This window comes from Carassius auratus, chromosome 1 (assembly GCF_003368295.1).
Source record: "Carassius auratus strain Wakin chromosome 1, ASM336829v1, whole genome shotgun sequence".
Classification (NCBI taxonomy): Eukaryota; Metazoa; Chordata; class Actinopteri; order Cypriniformes; family Cyprinidae; genus Carassius; species Carassius auratus.
This window is the reverse complement of record NC_039243.1, coordinates 34,455,243-34,473,442: the sequence shown is the minus strand read 5'-3', so window position 1 is coordinate 34,473,442 and position 18,200 is coordinate 34,455,243. Positions and strand designations below refer to the sequence as shown.

The window sequence follows — 18,200 nt, the reverse complement described above, 5'->3', positions numbered from 1 at the left end:
TTACTGCATTCAAATGAATATACCTGAAACACTTACTAAATGGGAAGAATATTGGGTTTAATCATGTCAAATGAGATTACTCTCATATAAAGATCTGGCACACGTCTATTAAAGGTACAGTAACTATCACTTGGCACTGTATCCTTAAAAATGTCACTTTCACGTTGGACAACCATCATTGTAAAGTGTTATCCTTGTAATAATATTACAAGTCCCACTAGGGTAGATGCAAAGTGCAAAATTATATTTTTTTCTCCTTTTGATTTTTTTTTTTTTTTTTTAATTTTTGTACTAAAGCTATAAACATGAAAATAAAAGAAAAAAGGTACTTTGTCAGAGCTAAAAGCATGCCAGCTCCGTCTGTATATCTAACAGGTAGATAAAACAAGTCACAAGTCACATGTTTTTACTTTCTTTTCTAAGGTAAAACATTTTTAAAGCCAATATAAATGAATCAAGCTATGCATATGCTACTTTGTCTTGCTTAAATTTTAAAATGAAACTATTAGACTAAAAGAAAAACAATTGAACAAAAAAGAGAAATATCAACCATCAATACAACGGTTTCACACCAAAGCCCCTCACAACATTAGTATTTACATTTTTAAGCCAGTCATGCTCTTGTATGGAATTCTTTAAAAGCTATCATTACACAAATACGTTTTTTTTTCTTCTTTTTTTTTCTCATTATCGTTTCTGCAGGCAAGAGTCACAAATTAAAGACTGAAAATAAGTTTGTGTCAGGGATGGACAGATCTATGGTGTTCAGTCTTTTGTGTCCAAAAAACAAAACAAAAAAAACGGAAATGTCAAAAGGGCACAATTCTGCTCTAACTTTTCATACTCGAAAAGATGCCTGGAGAGAAATGATGCTGTTTTTATAGCATTATGGTATTGTTGCCTGGGAACAAAGAGGGGATTGTTGCATGGAGCATTTGGAACTTGAGGCAATGTGGTGGGCAGGGATGTCTGGGCTAGTCAATCATTGTGGTATAGGGGGCATTTTTGTGTAGGTTTGGGTTCTGGCTATGTCTGTTTCTGCTTCTCACAGAAGAAAACATCATGTTACAGCCAGGAATTTTGCATTTGTGCATTTCACGAAGGTGGACAGTCTTGTAGTGCACCCGAAGGGTCCCTTTGTTACTGTACAGTTTGTGGCAGATGGTGCAAAGGATGCCTCCTGTGCTATTACCTCCACTGGATGCCAAGAAGGATGGTGAGAACGAAGGGTCACAGCGTAGAAACCCCTCCTCTGTGGCTCCTTCTCTTCCTTCCTTCCTGGCGTCCTCACTATCTTTTCCCTCCATATGTAGTGTCTTAGCCACAGTACTAGGTGTGCGGTCCTCATTGTCACTAGCACCCTCCAGGTCATCCAGCAGGATGCCCTCATCGCTGCCCTCATCAGACTCCTGTGAGGATTGCACGCTGCCGCTTGACTGCACGCTAGAGGTGGTGCTCAGGTCCAGCACCATGTAGTCCTCACTGGGGCCATGGCAGTAGCCGTTGCTGTGTGGATATTCTCTAGTGACTGGGGATCTCATTCCCTCATGTCCTCTGCCTCGTGGTGGTCCAGCATTCCCTACCCCCTCCAGTCCCAGATGGTGGTCAGCATAGATCGTAGACAGGAACTCAGCACGTAGCTCTTTAGGCAAAGTCGTAAGCTGGGGATCCAGGACAATTTCATCCAGCTCTTTGGTCAGTAGTTTACGGTGCAGGTTGATGTTGGAGCTATGTCTGTAGGGAAGAGAGGATAGGGTTCTGTAGCAGTTTATTTGAACTGAAAATATATAAAGATCTTCAAACATACATACATACATACAGAAAAAAAGAAGAAGAAGAAAAAAAAAAATCACACTTTCTATATTTTCATGCTTTTATTTGAGTGACTGCATGGATGTGTGTTAGAGCACACTACTGTCTGACGCAGCAGAGAGTTCAATAACTCTAACACAGCTTAAACTGTATCCTGCTAAAGTGTTTACTCCTGTCAGCATGTCTGCAGGCATGCACAAATGCAATTGACTCTGACTCAATTAAATACTCCACCACATTGAATGGGAGTTTATCAATTGATTTGAGCCATGGTAATGCAATAATCGAGGGAAACTCAATAGCATATTAACTCAGACTCGGACAGCATTAGCACATTGACTCACTCCTGAAGATAGCTTAATCGAGACCCATAAGCATATTGTTAATTTAGGCTTCACTTTAATAAAGATGGGCTTTCTCTCACCCCAGTCCAGGATCACATAACACACAGTAAGAGGAAGTGACTTTACCTCATTTCATCTAAAGCTTGATTATATTCTTACATCTGCTCTGCCTCTAGACAACTGCCTCAAATAATTTCCTCAAATATGAGACCATGCAATAAGTCAGTCCTCATGATGTTCAGCCAACAATAGCATAAATATCGATGTAGAATTGGCTAAAAAATGAAGTAACAAAACCAAAATAAAGCAACCAAGATATCTTTGTGACTGAGCCTCTGTGAGTGCCATAAAACAACTGCCTACCACATTTCAATCTATTATTAAAAACAAATGTAGACACAAGAAAACAACAAAATAAAATAAAAATAAAACCCAAGGAATCCCAGGCCATGCAGAAGGGCTAAAAGTAACTTAAATAATCACCTAAATGTGACTGAGAAATAGATTGTACAATGTATTGTAGAGCTTACCAGCAGTGCCATGGTTGATGCAGTCAAAAAGGGTCCCTTTTCTTTAATTATTTAGTTCCCTATCCGACATTCTCCTGCAAGAAGTGAAAATAAATTCAATAGAGGGACCCTTTCTGGTGATAAAGGTATAGAGGAGTGGACCACCAAAGCATCATCATCAACACTGAAGAGAGCAGCATGTGGTGATCAATTGATAATAGGCATGGTACACATAGCTGATCGTTATCGTATTTTGCTTATTTATACAATATCAGACCAGTTTAATGTTTTAAGAAACAGGACAGGAAACAATTATCTATTATCAATGATATCTTCAAAATGCCTAAGGGGGTAGCTAGCTGTATTTGGGGGAACTTTTAGCAATTATTAAAACTTGTTCATTGTGACAGTCAATTGTTATGCAGTTGATGATGCTTAAGTCGACGGCTCCTTTTGCAGCATGTGACTATCCCTGGAAATTGCACCCTCACACTGCTCATAAGCTCTAGGCTGACATGACTAATTGGCATCTAAACACACTGGCATGCTGCATGATGTTATTACGATATGATATTACTGTGGTCTTAACTATAAGATGTATTTATGCTATGTTAAATCCCAGTGAAGTGGCTTGATGAGCACAGTGATGTTTTGACATGTTTCCTATTAAAAGGATTCGGGAGTGCTTCAATTGGCAAAAAAAAAAAAAAGATTTGCCAATAGTGTCTAGTTTACAGCACAGCTTGTCAAAGATGCACTTGACAGAAGACACTTCATTGCCACCAATTTTACCTACAAATCAATTTGAGCCGAGATCCATAGGTGACAGATCTAATGACAAACAGTGATGACATGTCTCAGTGGTATGCTTTAAATTATTTGTAACTGTAAACTACTGTATGTTGTATCTACAGGCAACCTTTCGATTTTACATCGAAATAATAGTAATAGCGAGCACAAAGCAGGACTGTTACAGTTGCTTTTTTAAATTAATATACTGCAGCCACTTCCTTCGCAAACAACTTACAGCTGGGAAACTAAATAAGTTATAGACATTTGAGAAACCCAAACACACAGACAACTCATGGTTCACTCTTTGTTAACCGCTATTAGTCATTAGTCAATAATTGGTACTTACAAAGGACCTCTTGATCAAGAACGCATTTAGTTTTACACATTTTAGGGATCCCTGTCCTCAGAAGAGAGAGACTGCAAATTTTAATTTTTTCCATTTTCTAAGAATTTTTATTTTATTTATTTATAAATTTGTTTAGAAATACACTAGTTTATATGTTATCTCAAAACTAATACATAAGATATTGAAGATCTTCATTAGGTCATAAAGGGTCTAAGAAAAGGACAAATTAATATTAATAATAAATAATATCACAAAAGCTTTAATGGAACTAGGCAAACAATCGATTTCAGTTGGTTTATTTTGATTAAAGTGGAAAAATCCAAAGGCCAAGACCTAACACTGCATGGTGGAGAGTCTACACTTTCATTTATCAGGTAAAGCCTTTCTGCCTCATTTCCTTCTCCCCTGCAACCCCATTTCAGGCCACAGCTCAGTTCTGCCCCTCAGTCCCCGGCTCCATCCCCCAACACCCCCACTGCTCGCTCTGCCTCCCTCCCTGTCGACCTCTAATGTGGCAGCCAAACTAATTTGCCCAAAGCTTGAGGCAGCTTCTCCTGAGAATCCATTTTTTTGCTCTGCAGAGGAGGCGAGAGGTATGGCTCTTAATGTGTCTTGTCTCGAGAATGTTAATCATCTTTAGGATTTGATGGCCCTTTCAGTTCCTGCCAAGTGTGCACATTTGTGAAATGAGTTGTAATACTCAATTGCAAAGGGAAAGAGAGCCGCATTAGATGATGAGGTGCTTTGTTTTGTCTTTATCTTTTCCTCTAATGTGTAGTGGGTAGCTGAAGATCAGATCACTTTCTCTGTGTCAAGGCCATCAATAGCTGAGAATATTCAACAAACACAAATGACAAAGTCTAGTCATAGTCTGGAGTTCTGAATTCTCTACGCCTGACATCACATGTCTCAACACCACAGGAAGAGAGGAGAGGAATGGGAAGATATAATTAACCTTCACTCTCCCTAACCACAGTTGGCTTGTGTGGGACCGTAGACTGAATATTAGCGCACCATGGGAATCTGGAGCCAGTCAGACACTCAGGGTCATTTGCAAAAGTGAGGGAGATCACATCCCTGATATTTCATTACACATTTTTTTTATTATTATTATTATTATTATAATCGCATCCTCTAGCAAATGTTTATTCATTTTAAAGCAGAAACAGATGCTTTTCTGAGATACCTGAACAGGATGCAATTTATGAAATCGACTTCTTATTCTGGGATGTCAAGAGCTCATTTAAAAGTCGGTGTGGCGGAGTCTGTTAACACTGAATTTAGATCCCACATCAGCATTTCTTATCTGGATTTTAAACCAGCTATGTTCAGACTGATTTTCTGTCCATCCATGCATCCATCCATCCATCCATCCATCCATCCATCCATCCATCCATCCATCCATCCATCCATCCATCCATCCATCTATCTATCTATCTACCTATCCATCCATCCATCCATCCATCCATCCATCCATCCATCCATCCATCCATCCATCTATCTATCTATCTATCTATCTATCTATCTATCTATCTATCTATCTACCTATCCATCCATCCATCCATCCATCCATCCATCCATCCATCCATCCATCCATCCATCCATCCATCCATCCATCCATCCATCTATCTATCTATCTATCTATCTATCTATCTATCTATCTATCTATCTATCTATCTATCTATCATCAGCTTTTGATGGATCCATTTCAAATTAGAAATTTTGCTAGACAATTAAATTGTTTAATGTGTACAACTGTAAAATGTGTAATGTGTTATTTTATCCCGACTTGACTGATTATTGTAAATCTCTTTTTACTTGTCTTATTAATTAATCCCTGAAACCTTTACAAGTGGATCAAAAAGTATCTGTTAAGCTTTTAACTAAGTCATCAAAGAGATCTCACGTAATCCCAATTTCAAAGCTCTTCCTCTGAAACTGAGATCTGTGGACATTTTTAAAAATCAGCAGAAAACTCACTAGTTCAAACTTGCTTTTGTCTAATCTGTTTTTTATTTTATTTTAATTATCATGTCTATTTTTAAATTTAATTTGACAATTTTGATGTTAAGCTCTTTGTGACACCTGCTCTTGGAATGTGCTATAAAAATAAATATTACTTAAAAACGAGTATTCAAATAATTACATTTTATGAACTTAAATTATTTTCAAACTTTAAATTATTGAAGGAATCTTAATAAGCAAATTTTGGTAATGTAAAACACTGATACTGACTAGTATATATTGACATAGGAATGTGTATGGTTTACATATTAGAGAGTTTACAGTGACAGCATTAGAACATATTTGAAAATATACATGAAATTATAATAAATGTGGATTATTAAATACATTTTCATAGCACACAACTAGTGTTCTTTTTAACCCTACTGCATAATCTCTGATCTTAAAATGCAATGATATATACATTACATACATTTAGCAGACACTTTTACCCAACACTTTTACTTTTTTTTTTTTTTACCAGTATGTGTAATATACTGTATCAGCAAGGGCATTGACCTGAATATCAATGAAAATATTTCTATCAAATACTATATTGTAATATTCTATTATCATATGATATACATTAAAACTCACAGTTGTGAGTGTTTTTCCTACATGTATGCTACTTACAGTATGTAAACTCTGGTTACACTTCATTTTACACTGTCTTTGTTACACGTTACTAAATATACTTACAAAATTAATAACAAAAAGTATGCATAATTACATGCAATTAACAATAAACCAAACCTCAACCATATAGTAAGTACGTGTAGTTAATTCAGTAATTAAACATATAATTATACTGTAACAAGGACACTGTAAATATGACCCTGGACCACAAAACTGAAATTGAAATTTGAAATTGAGATTTATAAATAATCTGAAAGCTGTATAAATACGCTTTCCATTCATGTATGCTTAAGTAGGATCGGACAATATTTGGCCGAGATACAACTATTTTAAAATCTTGAATCTGAGGGTGCAAAAAATCGAAAATACTTAAGTATACTTGAAGTGGTCCAAATGAGTTCTTAGCAATGCATATTATTAATACATTTTTTTTTTTAGTTTTTATATAATTACGGTAGGAAAATTACAAAATATCTTCATGGAACATAATCTTTACTCAATATCCTAATAATGTTTGGCAGAAAAAAAAAATCTAATTTTGACCCATACAAGGTTTTTTTTTTTTTTTGGGGCTTTTGCTACAAATATACCCTAGCAACTTAAGACTGGTTTTGTGGTCCATGTCACAAATAAAAGTGTTACCTAAACCCTTTTGAATTTCAGTTCTTGAGTTGATCTGATTGATATTCCATATACTCAATCTTCAAACTGCCCTGCTTTGGGTACTCTGTTTCTCTAGCCTTCTAGACTAGAGGAACATCCCCAAACCTTTGTTCTCCACTTCTGCTGGCAGGGATGACTCACATTAAAAACAAATCATTCTTCCCTCCACAGGTGGAAGGAAGTTACTGCAGCACTTCAGTATGAAAGCAGTGGCTCATAAACATCTTGCTACTCAAATTTCTACTCCACTCACCAATGATGTTTCCACTATAACACTAATAAACAAACGGCTGGGAACAGGTGCCACTCCTCACAGGAACTCAACAAATGCAAGGAAGATATCAGGGGTGGCTACACCTTAGCTTTTCAGTTTCAAGTAAAGTGGAATAATTGTGCACGAATAAACACACACACACGTACACACACATGTAAATTTAAATGTCATCTATCATTTGTTATCTAAATAAAAATGCCACTTGTGACCAGAGAGGGTGAGAAGAGACAGGCTCTTATCTCTCTTTCCTCTGGAGTTAATGAGATGGATGAGGTTTATTTCTCTCTCTCAAGTACTAAAAATATATAGTACTTAACTATGTCTAGAATGCTCTCTCTGACATGGGCTGCTCTGACACTGCTTTTTGTCTCACTCCACATCAGTGAATGTTGACTTGAGATGGATTCATGTTTGAATGTGCATGTCTGTCAATACTTTTTTATATTTCTTTATTTTGCCACTTCCTTGAGGTGTAAAATATAAAGACTGCATGCATTGATGTACAGTAGGCAAGTGTGTAAAAGGGCCACTAAATGAAACAAATTAGTGTAACTTTCAGCTAAATTATATTACTACTAACCATAAGTAACTTTGTGACAACAAGTCAGCTAACTCTCACTGGAGTATCAGTAGAATGTTATGGTTAGGGTTGGTATAATACTTTGTCATACCTGCAAAGTGACTTATAATCAGTAGAATATCCATCAAAATAAAGTGTGAGCAGATATTAAGCAAACAGTCGGCTAATACTGTAATCACTGCTAGCTGACATGGAGTAGCAAAGGTATTGTACATGTAGTTAGTAGAAAGTGGACTATCAAGATAAAGTGTTACCCATTTTAATTGCAGAGCCAAAACAATTACCTTTGGAGAGTCTACATTTGAGTGAAGAGAGGTTTGTGGCTTGCCCTCTAGCATACATGTATTTTGGGACTGTTTATGGTAAATGTGTTAACTAGCAGTGAGTGATAGCTGCACCTCCTGATGCGCTAATGAATGCAGTGGTTTGACAAGCTTCAACCTCTGCTAATGTATGCATGTCTACCTGTGTGTGACAGGTGAGCATGTACAGGTAAACAGCACATTAATGCATTAAATAAGTGTCTGCAGAAATGTACAATCAACACATGTTCTTCCTGTTAAAGCATAATTAGCCCCCCACCTTACTCCCCCAAAACATGCACTAATAATGAATGAAAATTAAACTGGTTCCCCAGACAGGTTATATCTCTATTTCATGCAACATAAAAAATAATGGTCATGATGGAACTACCTTTAAATGGATATCATTTGAAATAAATAATGCACTTAAAAATAGTACAGTGTAGTGAGTTATGCATATTTTGTTTCATTATTGTTTAAAACAATATATTCACATCTAATCTGCAGGTTTATAAATTTAAGATTTATAGAATAAGAATAAGATTTCAATGGAAAATGACAGTTATTTGTCTCACCTATCTCTGCTCCGTCGAGAAGGGAAAGCAGCATTGCATCCAGCCACAGTACACACATGCATCTCTTTTAGGTGCACATTCTTGTAATGCAGTTTGACACTGTATGAACTTTTAAAGCTCTTTTTGCAGACATAGCAGATCTTCGGATCAGGACTGGAGCAGAGTTCGCCGTCAGGGGATTGAGAAGGGAATTTTGGTGGGCTTGATCCATAGCTCATAGAGGAGATGAAACTTTCATGTAAAGCAGCCATGCTGGCAGCGGCGGCGGCAGCAGCTGCCATTCCCCCATTGTAAAGGCTATACTGACCCATGCAGAACATGTCATAAGTAGGATCGTTGATCTCTTCCTTGATTTTGATAACTGGCTGGTGTTGGGTGGGTGGGGAATGGGATTGGTCCTCCAAATCTTTCTGTAGGTGTCCCTCATCTTCTGGCCCCCGGTGTTCCTTGCTAATTTTTCTGTCCAGGGCAGGCTGATGTACGTCCGGGTCCATCAGCTCATCGCGGTACAGCATCTTGGATTCAGATGTTTCTGACTCATTTTCAAAGTCACGCTCATGATCTTGGTCCTCAGAGGTAAAGCTGTCAATACAGCGCATGTCGCCATGACCTCTACTACCGTGACTCCCACTGCAAACTTCTTGGTCAGGATGGAGCATGCCTCTAAGGGCTAGACTGGGACTCATTTCATCATGCAGTGGAGACTGGTGTCCACTACCTTCACAATGATGACTGCTGCTGCTGCTGCTGCTGTTATTGTTGTTGTTGCAGTTGCCATTGACATTGTTATGGATGTTTGATGGCTGATGGTGGTGATGGTGACAGCTATCTTCATCATCATCTTCATCTTTGTCCTCATAATCATCTGCCACATCTATCACTTCTTTCTCTATCTTTACTGGCATGCTGGACTTGCGAGGCTTCTTTTTAGGCATAGGGTCCAGAGTCACGGAATCTTGGGTACTGGGTGTTGTGGGCAGGCGATGAGAAAACATCGAAGTTTCATATGCATGCATATTGTGGGAGCTAGCAGTTAACATCTGTTGCTGGTCCGTCAGAGATGTGCTGTTGGTTGTGGTAGGTAAAATTGGACTGGTGGGCAGTGAGACTGGGGGACTAACTAGGTCAGCGGGAGAGAGAAGTGTGCGATAGAAGGGTGGCACAGGTTGCACTGGCTGCACAGACTTCAGGGAAGGAAAAACAAGAGGGCTCTGCAGAGGGGACTGTATCATGGCATCAAGAGGAGGTGTGGCAAAGCTTAGCGGTGGCCGACCGGGGCTGGTAAGATTGAAGCCACTTTTGCAGCTTGATATGACAGGTGTTGCTGTCCCAGAACTGGAGCGAATGAGATCCTTGTCCCGGTTGTTCCTCAACATGGGCATATGTAGCCGAGGATTGGGATTAGCGCTATGGCGGTTACGACTTCGCAATGAGCTGAAGACCATATTGCAGCCTTCAATAGTACAACGATGCTTAATCTTCAGATGCACAGCGTTGTAGTGGATCTTTAGAGTACCCTTATCATAGAAAGTCTTGCCACAGGAGTTGCAGCAGACACGACCCTTACGTGAGGTTGCACCCATACGACGCATGCGATGCATTTTGGAAGAGAAAGAAGAGTGTGTAATGTTTTCGATTGTTCGTTCTTTTCGAAATGGTGATGGATCTGGTGGTGGTTCAGATTGCTCGACTGCTGCTGTTGCTGCCCCTGCGCTTGCTGCGTTGGTGTCTGCGGTTGCTGGGACTGCTGTGTAGATGGTGTTGGAGAGATGGGGGAAGCTCTGTTGGGTTCTGTCTTAGGTTCAATGGCATTGGGTAAGGTTCCCATTGTTCCTCGGCTGGGACTTTGACCGCTACGAAATGGTGAAAGGGACACTTCAGATTCACTGGTCTCCACTGGCTCACTCTGATTGGGCAGATTTGGCTCTCGCATTCTGAGACCTGATTGCTCAATGGTCAGACCATTTGGTGGCAGCCCTAACATGGGGGCTGACACTGGGTTGATGTACTGAAAGGGCAGCAAGAAGGCCAAACTGTTTGGGATGTTTTCAAAATGGTGAATGCTAGAGGGGCTGTTGTTCTCTAGATGTGACAGAAGGCCAGGACTACGTGTGCGATTGTTGCTTTCAATGAAAGTTCTGATTCCAGAGTCAGTCTTTGATGAGGGCACTGTGACGGCCTGACCCTCCTTTTCCTGGATGGCCATCAGTTCCACAATAGACTTGGTTTCACCAAAGCGCAGAAACTGTTGAAGAGTAATGATCTCCTCTTCCCGGGACATTATAGTCCATCTGTCCAGAACCTTGCCTGCAGCATCCTAGAAGCCATATCAGAGAAAAGATAAAAACAAAAGAATAAATACTTTTATTCTGCATAGGACTGCAAGACATCAATCTATTTGGTGTATGACAACGAACAAAACTTCTCAGAAGATGTGAGAGGACAGCTGCCTCTTTCACAATTATCCACTGATTTCTGACAGACTGTAAATGCAGTAATAATATCTGCCTTGAATTTTGTGTCAAATACGATCTTAAAATATATCAGTATATCAAAGGGTACATTCACAACTTCACAAAATCTAAACAAGTCAGTTTTAAAACAATTTTCATTTTTGTGGTGGCAATGTTGGACATAAAAAATAAGCGGCTCATGTTTTTTTTTAACTGGGTTTAAAGAAGCCTTTGAGGTGACCGCAATCTTGCATTACTTTTATGAGGCAGGATGCAGATCAGTATTACCTGAGCTTTATGTTAAGCAGGGCTCAAGCTGTACGATTTTTTTAAAAGTCCTTTAGGATTGTACTTGTATGAACATGACGATCATGTCACACAGTGGGATCTCAGTTATCATTAATGTCATACTGTACGTTAGTCAAGACGTGTTAAAAATGGGTGCGTGCAAGAAAACTTGTCCGGAGTTCTACATCATCAACCCAAACACGTCCAGTGACTACGAGCTGCATTGCACGTGGATCTATAATGTTGGCTATCATTAAAGGTATATGAATGGCATCAATACCAGCTTATTTATGCAGAATAGTGTAAGCAGCACTACAAACCCACATGAAATGGCAATGCAACCGGTGTTTATATTAGCAAAGGCAACGAATCATATGAATTCCGTGAGCAAAGGATGAGAGCACCGGAGTTTATGCGGTTAGAAGGAATGTCTAGCATTAATTTTGATCATGACTTGTCTTGAAAAAACAAAGCTAGTTTGACATTTGTCGTAAGAGATGTCACACTGCAGGACTGTACGGCAAACCTTCTTAAAGTCAAACTAACGATCAAAGACTACAGATTTTAGCCTAGGATTATAGGAATCTTTTAGGATTTTCAAAATTTGTCTCAGACAACCAAATAGTGGTCAAAATCGCACAGTGTGAGCCAGGCTTTAATTGGAGTTTAGGGGATGCATGTCTCAAACTAGATTAAATATTAATTTGAAAGCATTCTTTATCAAGAAGATGGTGTCAACTTATATCTTATATACTGTTTGCCTTCAGGCACACAAGTCTGAAATGATGTAAATCTCAACATATCATAAAATGGCCTTGGTTGTTTGGTTTGTTTATTTATTAGATATCCATTCATTCATTCATTCATTTTGCAGAAACAGATCCATGGGATGTGGGAAGAGCAGCATTGCTCCAGGAGGAAAAATAAGCAGCACTTCCAAGGAGCTTGTTCTTCGGCCAGAATTCAAAGTAATGGTATTATTAACCACTGAAAAATAAAACAGTTTGAGCTTTACACACTTGCCTATTGCCAGATGCTGAGACATGGCAAGAGATTCTGGGAATGGAATCTTGGCAGAATTTTTTCAGTGTTGTGGTCAGGCTTGTAACTTTGATACATAAAATTTGTTCTGTTCCTTCTCTGGTACCTGCATTATTTGACTCTGAAGTATGTTTCCTGACATTAAGTTACTGTGCTTCATAACTGCTACCGATATGTGAAAACGAGAATAACAAGTTTGAAAATTAATCAACTGTTATAAATTACCTAACCACCAAAATCATCTTCATGTGACCAAGTAGGCTTTTAAAGCCATGTAGAGTAAGAGGCATTTCATGTACTATTTATGAACCGTCTGTAATTGTTCAATGGTATTTGGCTGTGGTACCAAAAGTGTGCTGCTCTGCTCATCCTTCCATGAGAGTTTATGAATGGCACTTCCAGTTTAAAGGGATAGAAGATTAGTTTGCTCTTCTCATACGTGATCCAGTTTACCCTTGACACAGAACAAGGGAACATCAAGGGAGCAATGGTTGTTCTGATGACAATTAGAGATGACACAAGGCAAGGCTTTGTCTGCCCTAGGCTGCTAGGCTCTATGAATGATAAATGGTTACTCTGGATTTTAAGAGCTGTAAAAATCAACAGCACAAAGCACAAAGGGCCTTTAAGGCGCAGACAGAGAATAAATGTTTAAAGAGAGTGGGAGAGAGAATGAGAGAAAGTAAAGAAAAGAGCAGATAGTAAGAGAGAATGAGAGGTGGGAATACAGAATGGTTTCACAACAGCATGGCCTCAGAAATTTAAGCAAGATAAATTCTTCAGAGACAGCACATCAATAGTCACTGGGGTATTTGTTGTTAAATATACATTAAAAACATTTTACACTTTCATTCTGTGTTTGAGTATGAGTTTAGCCTGGAGGTAAGACTTTAAATTTCAGCCACAACAATATTATTTTTTATGGCACTGTGGTTTGAACTCCTGTATTTCAATTTGATGTAAGTAAAAGGGAAAAAAGCAAATTACAAAGTGAATTTTTAAATGGTACTAAAAAATGCTTTAAAAAATAAATACTATGTGGAATATTTAAGCAATTCTCTCCTTAGTTCTGCTCTTTCTGTCTATTTTCTTACTTCTAGATGTTCATCACCTTCCTTCAGTCTTTACATTTCTAAAATGCATGTCATGCATATTCACACAAATGGTCTGCTAAAAGTCTGCTAAAGAACATCAGGAAAGTACCTATGTGTGTACATTTGATGAAGGTTCTGGTTCCAGTTTATATTGTGTCCCTAATACCTGTGTACTTACATAGTAACTACATGTGTATATAGTAGTATGTAACCACAGTGTAAGTACACATTGGTACATAGTATCTACAGCTGTAATATTTATGTAACTACACACATGTAACAACCCTCAGGGTTGCTTGTGTAACAGTACATTGGTAACAACACTTTTTTCACTTCACTAAGTACTCGTGTAACAGGAATTATATAACTACATTTTGTAACAACATGGAATTGGAATTTTGGTAATTGGAACCATTTGATCCAGGGGGTGGAGATGGGTAGGTTTAGGGATTTGTAAATGTCCTAGTGCACATTTGTACTTACACATACCATTCATTGGACTGTCATATATGTGTAATTACACAAACCTTACAGCTGTGTACTTACACTGTGGTTACATACTACGCACACTATTACTGTTTCTAGTTACTATGTAAGTACACAGGTATTAGGGACACAATATAAAGTGGGACCCAGGAAACATTTTAGAGATATACAGAATATGAGCAAACAGACACCTCATATGTTTTCCAAATGTTGTTGTTTTCCAAATGAATGTTGTTCAGTGCTTTGACGCAATGTATTTTGTTTAAAGCACTATATAAATAAAGGTGATTGATTGATTGATTGATGTATGTGTGCTATCTGTACAAATTACTATGAAATATTAACCATAAGCAGAATGTATACGTCACTTTCCCTTTAAAATCAATATCACATTTGCACTTGTGCTATTTTGGACAAAAACTGCACTTGTATCATTGTTATCCAGCACTCACTGTATGTGTGATATTGCGTAACTATATTATATGATATAAATATGAGACAATAACTTATACAGGGGTATTTGTGCCTGTATGAAATGTAAGATGGTTAGTTAAGTTTGGGGTAGGTGCATGAAATGCAATAATAATTTTAATGCAATATTTTAACCATAACTAATTAATACAGCCCCACAGTGTTGTTACATCTTTAATAATAATAATAATTCCTTACATTTACATTTACACTCAAAGCGTTTTACATAGAAGGGGTTTATCTCCTCAACCACCACCAGTGTGCAGCACCCACCTGGATGATGCGGTGGCAGCCATAGTGCGCCAGAATGCCCACCACACACCAGCTTATTGGTGGAGAGGAGACAGCGTTATGAAGCCAATCAGTGTATGGGGATGGTTAGGAGGCCATGATGGTCGGAGGCCAATGGGTGAATTTAGCCAGGATGTCGAGATCATACCTCTACCCTTTCTGTGTGATATCCTGGGATTTTAATGACCACAGAGAGTCAGGACCTTGGTTTAACGTCTCATCTGAAGGACGGTGCTTGTTGATAGTATTGTGTCCCCATCACTACACTGGGGCATTAGGAGCCACACAGAGCACACGGTTAAGCGCCCCCTGCTGGCCTCACTAGCACCTCTTCCAGGAGCAGAGTCTCCCATCCAAGTACTGACCAGGCTCAGCTCTGCTTAGCTTCAGTGGGCAACCGGTCTTGGGCTGCAGGGTGATCTTTGAAAAACTGTCCCAGTTCATAATGATAGTTAGTGACTGGTTCAAAGAATAAGATTAACTGCAATAATCCAAAAGCAGGTGTTGTTTACTAACTGTTTGCTAAGGCGTTGATGTCTAACTATAAACGCTCAGAGCTGCCTGAGAGCAGCCAGAGTACAGTTATTTTCAAACAGTGTCATTTGCATTCATAAGTTCAGCAAGAAAGACCTTCGACCATTTGTACCGCTGCCACTATTCAGCACTGGGCTTTTTATACAAATGTGACATGGCCAAGTATCACTTATGAGTTTAGCTAATTTTTTCACAATTTTCAATCAGAGTTTAAAGCAAGAGAAGACATTAGACTGTAATGTTTAGCAAATGGAGCTGGTTAGAAACAGTTGGGCCAGCCAGCGGTCATGACACAGGTCACTGACGGCGCTCTGTGTAAGAGAGGCTATACAAATACACCCATCCACAGTTCCAGAGACGCCTGGACCTGAGAAAGCCAAAGCTACAGAAAAGGTCCAGACTGTGTGAAAAGGAGAAAAACATCATGTGCTTTTGGTTACATTTAAGAATCTTTCATTGTTGCAATAGCTCTTTCCCATAGCTATATTTTATCAAGCATTCAGTTCTCGATTCAAGAAATATTATACTGGATGGAACCCAAAACTAAAGGGGGTGCTACATTTAGATTGACTGGTACGATAAAATATTAGTATGTCTGCCCACAAATCAGCCTCAGGTCTTTAGCCAACTCCCTTGCATTAGTCAGGCAACAAACCTGCCATTAGAAGCACTTTTACACCAAGGCACTCATCTCCCAATTAGCTTAATGTTGCTTCTATCTATGCATTCTGCAGATTTGCCATACTCAAATGAAATCTCATTAGAAGCATTCCCCATGCCCCCCACCCCCACCCCCCGGTGCTGTGATGGATTACACTGTCATTACACATCCCTGACTCCTTTACATAATGTGGCTGAACACTGTTTGTGAGGTTAAAGACAATTAGTTAATAATTATAGCATTAAGTCACAGGTCTCATCTATCCATGGGGCAGTCAGCAAATGCTGCAAATGTGTCAGCGGTGATGGCTGTATTTATCTCACTGCTGCTGGTGTCACTTACTGCAACCCAGTAATGATGCTAGAGGCTTGAGCTTTGTAAACGGTCTCTGAGGACAAGCAAAAGATGGCCACATATTCACCATGCCAATGCTGTCGGCATAAAAAAGCAGTCAGTTATGCAGTTATTATAGTAACATCTCCTAGTCTTGTGTTAAAGGCTGAACATGAAGTCCTTATGAAAATCCTCACTCGTCATAGTCGCCGGATCGTTAAACGTGGATAAATATACTACAGTGGGTACGGAGTATGAAAAGGCAAATGCACAGATCACGCCATTCCACCTTTTCTCTGATACTAGTGTAATATTCATATTTTGTGTTGTATTTCTTTATGAATATTTTTTTTCTTTTATTTGTTTGATCAAAATACATTTGCTTCTGCCTATGCCTCATACAGAACTAACATTTCAAAACACATCTAATTCGCCATGGACAATTGGTCTGGGAACCATATTGATCCAGTGACTCCCAGTGGACACAACATAAATTCACTATTGATCAAGGGCTAGCTATCATATCCCAGAACCAAAAATCCCTTCCATCCCCTGTGTTCACTACTTCAAGGGAGGTTAAGCAGAGGTTTCCCTGTGATCTTAGAAGGTCTTGAACCCATGAATTGCTCAGTATTCTACTTTCTGACCTTTTTTATTTTAAGCACTGAATAATTGAGTAGGGAAGTGGCAAAAAAGGGGGAAAGGCTCAGTCAAAGCCCAGCGCCTGGAGCAATGACATCAGAGGGAGAGCTCACCAGAGTCTTGTGTAACTCTCATTGGTCAAATAGTGCCTAGTGATTATCATACAGCCCTCTATTCTTGGATGGGCAAATGTGGACATACAATGTTATATAGCGAATCAACATCATGTTCAGTTATACTAAAATGTGCAAATGTACATGTCATTAGTGAGGTGTGTGGCTCAGCCACCCAGTGATACATATCATTTATCTGACACATATGAAGTAATCCAGACCTCCTTGCAAAACCATAATCATGAATGACTGCTCATGATCTCTGGGTGTACACTGACCAAGCTGAAGAAAACCTCAGCATCCAAATAAAGCGTGGCATATTATACAGCGCACACATGGCCCACTGTGCATATTCATATTTTCTATAATTTGGAACAGGTCTACTCTAATTGCATTGCCTTGCATTGTCTCTGTGCAGAACAGAGGCTAAAAAATATATCCCACGTACACCATAATCCTGATGATTTTGAATTTTCAGACATATTTGCTAAATTTATTTGAAAAGAAAAAAAAAATTTAGAAAAGGATGAATCAATGAATGAATTAATATTTATTGGCATTGTGTGCACCAGTTGTAAAGAACACCAAAATAGTGTTAGCAGCTCTTTAAGACACCAGATAATATGTAGAGAACAAAAAGTAATAAATATATAGATAAAATAAACAAATAATATAAACAGTAAAAACCCTTAACAGTAGACCAGCACCAGTTGTGTAATAAAATGAGATTGTGCATAAGAAACAAAGGCATCCAAGTGTGGCAGAAACTGTGGATTATTATTTTTGTTGCTATGAGATTCCCTGTGTAACAACTTTGGAGTTTGAGCTTAAACCCTTGTCAGTTTTCTTACTGTAAGAGAAAAGGCAAGTACAAAATGCCAATTGTGGTTGTATCTGCATCATTGTCGTTGCTGATGTTGGGCAACTTTCAGGTGCAGAGGGACTGAGGGAAAAGA

At 38.7% G+C, this 18,200-nt stretch overlaps 1 protein-coding gene across 1 annotated transcript in view; it reads right to left on the bottom strand.

Annotated features, from left to right (window-relative positions):
- Positions 1 to 674: 674 nt before the first annotated feature.
- The window catches only part of LOC113108623 (zinc finger protein basonuclin-2-like), a 128,865-nt gene continuing 111,339 nt past the window's right edge, over positions 675 to 18,200 (bottom strand). Inside the window, 3 exon segments of the mRNA XM_026271847.1 lie at positions 675 to 1,734; positions 8,838 to 10,461; positions 10,464 to 11,154. Coding sequence (XP_026127632.1) covers positions 975 to 1,734; positions 8,838 to 10,461; positions 10,464 to 11,154 — 3,075 coding nt within the window. The 3' untranslated portion in view covers positions 675 to 974.